The 5,558-nt window shown below is 35.0% G+C and overlaps 1 protein-coding gene across 2 annotated transcripts; it reads left to right on the top strand.

The window, feature by feature from the left end:
• Positions 1-1,699: 1,699 nt before the first annotated feature.
• On the top strand, positions 1,700-4,731 carry LOC137243910 (uncharacterized). 2 transcript variants are annotated; one of them, XM_067772229.1, is made up of 2 exons: positions 1,700-1,743; positions 1,850-4,731. In XM_067772229.1, the coding sequence occupies exon 2, from the start codon at positions 2,869-2,871 to the stop codon at positions 4,543-4,545; it is 1,677 nt and encodes a 558-aa protein (XP_067628330.1). In that variant the 5' UTR covers positions 1,700-1,743; positions 1,850-2,868; the 3' UTR covers positions 4,546-4,731. The 2 variants fall into 2 exon arrangements, with proteins under 2 accessions (XP_067628330.1, XP_067628331.1); XM_067772230.1 differs by having other exon boundaries at positions 1,718-1,747.
• Positions 4,732-5,558: the final 827 nt, after the last annotated feature.

Here is a 5,558-nt window from a genome sequence, read left to right as displayed (position 1 = left end):
CTCTAATCCAAACCTGTTGTAACAGTAAGTCTCCTCGGACTCACGTTACAGGATATTGAAGACAGTTTGTGCGTTCTCGCACCTATAGAATGGGGCAACAAAGCATTGCTACAACAACAGCTTTTCTTGCGTTATTTGATAAAAGAAAAAAATACCGAAACTCTCTTAATACAAATTTAAAATTTAGCGTGGTCCCCTGCCACTTTTTATTTCGTATGGTGACTGACTCAGTACAATGTATTTATGTATGTATGTATGTATGTTCACACGCTTTTAAACATGCATAAAAGGAAACACGAACAGCAGACTGAGCAAATATTAGTAGCGTTCCATTGAGCCGTCGAGCTCTGAATCACGATCAAATCTTATTAGAACGATCAGGATCAGTACTCTGAGAGTTGGCAGCACTTAATCGATGTATACACCATGATACAAAAAAAGTCAAGTGGCTAACGTCACACTAAATGGAACTACCTCCATTTTTTGTATCATGGTGTATACATCGATTAAGTGCTGCGAACTCTCAGAGTACTGATCCTGATCGTTCTAATGAGATTTGATCGTGATTCAGAGCTCGACGGCTCAATGGAACGCTACTAATATTTGCTCAGTGTGCTGTTCGTGTTTCCTTTTATGCATGTTTAAAAGCGTGTGAACATAATAGCGGTTTAGAAACAAATAAAACTAATTAAGTTTACGCTTTGTTCTTTTCACAAAAATATAAAACTAATATAATAAGAAATTTCTGTAGAAATGTCATTTTAAAAATCTGTATAAATATTTTGTATTTTTCATCAATAAGGCCATTGAAATTTTAATTAGGCACTTCAAGCCAAAAATTTACTCAAGCTATAATAGGTCGAGTAAACAAAAAAACATGTGCCTTATATAAATAGCTTTAACTTAAACTATTAACTATTGTTCAAATTCCTGAAATCTAGAAAGAAACGTTTTTGCTTATTTTATATTCGCACGACCCAATTATGTTTATTTTGACGAGGCGTCCCGGATTGGTATCCGAACGATCTGGTCATCCTACATATGCAAGTGCTTAATTGTTCGAGGTAACCAAAATTTGTATGGACTGAAGCATTCTGGTAGAGCCAACAAACATTATAATAGCTTACAGTGAAATAAAAATACCCAAAAACGGAGAAAAAACAACTACAAAGTACAAATCGATGTTATATATACGAGGCTTCTCCGACAGATTAAAAGGTTCCGACATATATGACAAGGAAAATATCAAAATTGCACATAAACCAGCCTATACGACGAATATTTTCTACAACAACATGAAAAGTAAAGTAGCATTATTAGACAAAAACAACATTGTATACAAAATTACATGCGCTGGAAATGAAAACGATAAATGTAACAAAGAGTATGTAGGTACAACTAAGAATAAATTGAAAACGAGGATATCAGGCCACCGATCTGATATAAAATGCAGAGCAGCTAGTAACACGCAAAAAACTGCACTTGCGGCCCACTGTGCAGAGAGCGGCCATCAACCAGATTTCGAAGCAGTGAGCATACTTCAAACAGAGCAAAATTACAAAAAACGCTTCACTTTAGAAATGCTCCACATAACAAACACGCCAATAAACAAGAGACTTAACTATAAAATAGATACCGACGGCTGCTCACATATATACAGACACTTGCTAGAATCGTGGAAAATTAGTTCAAAGCTACATGGCGAACCGAACGGACGCAGATTAGCAAAGTAAAAATTTAAATGTATGTATGTATATAAATATGAATGCCATTATATACATAGGATGGTTTATTTAGTTATTGTTGTTAGTTATTACAAATTAAGCTGAATTGTTTATTATTGTTGTAGCCCCCTGATGAAGATCTCCGAAGGTGATCGAAATATATTGGGAAAATAAAAAAACCAAATCGTTTTATTACTTTTGACCTAGAGCCGGCAAAATAAAAACTTTACATTTAAACGTATAAAGGTCGCTAAAATCAAATATTAATTGGAACTACGGAAGGCATGCCGTGAACAAAAGAAACCAACAAGATGGTTTATGCAAAATTAAAAAACACCTACAACAACAAGACAAAACAAGCTATCAACAAGTATAAATCAGAATCCATCCAGATGACAAAGTTGCAGTCCAACATAAGGTTTTTATTAAAATGTAGGGAAGCTAAAATTATACCTAAGTTTTTACAAAACACAACAAAACTAAATTACATATTTACCATTAACAATCACATACCTAAATATATAAGACACATATTGGACAAACACATAAGATTATTTCACAGTAAAATACTAAATACTTTAATTAATTTCAAACACGATATTTTAAAAGTGAAAACAAAAAAACTTACTTATACTAAGGCCACTTTAAGCCAAAATATAAAAGAGGATGATCTGAAAGCTTTTTTCGAGAGTGAACAACAACTCGCACTCACACGTGCCAGCATTTGCAAAAACACGCAACAAGCAAAGCTCGAAAAATTGAGAAGCGCACGAAACAACGAAGCACTCGAAAACAACAACAACAGACATTGGTTTGTAAACCAAACAAAAATAGATTTTCCACCTGATGTTGAGGCGCTTCTTGCAAAAGGTCCAAAGTTTGCTCTACCGGTTTCAAAAAACACTTTCCCTTTATTCAAATGTATAGCGGATGGAGAAGAGCTAATACAGAGCGTGAAAAATAAAGAGGATCAAGAGTCTGCGAGAACAAAACTATCGTTGCTGATAAAAGAAACAGTAACAAAACATAAAATGAACACAGCTGATATTGCCATTAACGATCAGTGGGGCGAACCCGAAAATTTCTAAACCAAAACAAAAATATAGTTATTTTAAATGCAGATAAGGGTAACGTGACTGTTGCAATGAAAAAAAGTGACTACATAGTAAAGATGAATAATATATTATCCGATCTGTCAACATATAGAATATTACGACAAGACCCAACGTTGCGTTTACAAACAAAAAACAATCAATTAGTAGATAAATTAGAGAAACTAGGTATCATTACAAAAAGAGAAAGATCACAAATGACAACCCATACCGCTCTACCACCGCGAATATATGGTGCGCCAAAAGTACACAAAGATAATATACCTTTAAGACCAATTTGTTCAATGATTAATTCTCCGTCCTATAATTTGTGTAAATACTTGACCAACGTTTTAAAAAATCTGACTTCCGAATCAAAATTTAATGTAAAAAGTGCAATAGAGTTCAAAAATAAGATAAACAACTCCTGTATATGTGACGATGAACGTCTGGTGTCGTTTGATGTAGTGTCATTGTTTCCAAGTGTACCAACGGATTTAGCTATAGGGACTATAATGACAAAGTGGGATGACATAAAACAATACACAGATATACCAAAAAAGCTCTTTATGGAAATATTGACCTTTTGTATCACAGAGAATAGATATTTTAAGTATGAAGAAATGATTTATACGCAGTTAAGAGGGCTTCCAATGGGATCTCCGGCATCACCGATAGTAGCCGACATCATCATGGAAGAAATATTGAAGAAATTGACAAACACGAGACTACTTAGTAAGTACGTAGATGATGTGTTTGCAATAATAAGGGAGGACGAACTAGAGAAAACAATGAAAACCCTAAACACATATCATAAAGATATACAATTTACCATGGAGCTAGAGACTGAAAACAGATTACCCTTCTTGGATTGTCTCGTATGTAAGAGAGGTAACCAAATAAAAGTAGATTGGTACCAAAAGCCCACATCATCAGGACGGATAATGAGCTACAAATCCAAACATCCCAGAAGCATGATTATAAATACAGCCAAAAACTTTATTGGGAAGGTGTTGGACACGAGTGATGTAGTGTTCCACCCTGAAAACAAAAGAAAAATTGCAAATATACTAAAAATGAATGACTTCCCTTATGGAATTATACGGAGGATGATAAAAGCTTACAGTGAAATAAAAATACCCAAAAACGGAGAAAAAACAACTACAAAGTACAAATCGATGTTATATATACCAGGCTTCTCCGACAGATTAAAAGGTTCCGACATATATGACAAGGAAAACATCAAAATTGCACATAAACCAGCCTATACGACGAATATTTTCTACAACAACATGAAAAGTAAAGTAGCATTATTAGACAAAAACAACATTGTATACAAAATTACATGCGCTGGAAATGAAAACGATAAATGTAACAAAGAGTATGTAGGTATAACTAAGAATAAATTGAAAACGAGGATATCAGGCCACCGATCTGATATAAAATGCAGAGCAGCTAGTAACACGCAAAAAACTGCACTTGCGGCCCTCTGTGCAGGGAGCGGCCATCAACCAGATTTCGAAGCAGTGAGCATACTTCAAACAGAGCAAAATTACAAAAAGCGCTTCACTTTAGAAATGCTCCACATAACAAACACACCAATAAACAAGAGACTTAACTATAAAATAGATACCGACGGCTGCTCACATATCTACAGACACTTGCTAGAATCGTGGAAAATTAGTTCAAAGCTACATGGCGAACCGAACGGACGCAGATTAGCAAAGTAAAAATTTAAATGTATGTATGTATATAAATATGAATGCGATTATATACATAGGATGGTTTATTTAGTTATTATTGTTAGCTATTACAAATTAAGCTGAATTGTTTATTATTGTTGTAGCCCCCTGATGAAGATCTCCGAAGGTGATCGAAATATATTGGGAAAATAAAAAAACCAAATCGTTTTATTACTTTTGACCTAGAGCCGGCAGGATATAAATCATGATGTGCACCTGCTGAGGCAATGGTTTGCTTCTCATAAGCTGATTGTTAGCAATAAGACCAAGCTGATGTATTTCAGCCTCTCAGGCAAGGAAGTGCCAAGCAGTGATATTACTTTTCATTCTGCAAGGTGTATGCGGTATGAACTTTATACTCATACTTGTATTGATCAGGGGTCTCGAGTTGGCTATGCACCTGAATTTGACTGCGACGGAAAATGCTTTAAGATCGAAGTGGTATCCAATTTTAAGTACCTGGGTGTTATAATAGATCAAAATTTGAGTTGGTCGTCCCATATCTCTACTATGAAACAATATCTGTTATCCACTCTGCGCTCATTTTATCGTCTTAAAAAACTATGTTCACGCAGTGTGCTGAAAATGGTGTATTTTGGACTAGTACAATCTAAATTACAATATGGTATAAGTTGCTGGGGAAGTGCGTATAATAGTAAAACTCGTCCGCTCTTAATTCTGCAGAAGTGTCTCATAAGAAGAATATGTAACGCGAACCGCCTATCGCACACTATGAACCTTTTTAAACGGTTAAATATTCTGCCTGTGAGGCACTTGTATTTCTATAAAGTTTTAAAAATATTTTTTATGAGGTGTGGGTATCTACGTAGTCCAATATACCCCACACAAAAGCTAAGAAGCAGCTCACATTCAAATGTTGTAGTTCCTGCTTCTCGTACCACCCTGTTTCGCAACTTCTACACAATAGTGTCGTGCATGGTTTTCAATAAGTTTCCCGAAGCTATACAAAGCATTAGGAGACTATCCGTTTTCTTGAAGGA

The sequence above is a fragment of the Eurosta solidaginis genome, chromosome 3, assembly GCF_040869045.1.
Source record: "Eurosta solidaginis isolate ZX-2024a chromosome 3, ASM4086904v1, whole genome shotgun sequence".
Taxonomy (NCBI): Eukaryota; Metazoa; Arthropoda; class Insecta; order Diptera; family Tephritidae; genus Eurosta; species Eurosta solidaginis.
This window is presented reverse-complemented; position numbering and strand designations above follow the sequence as displayed.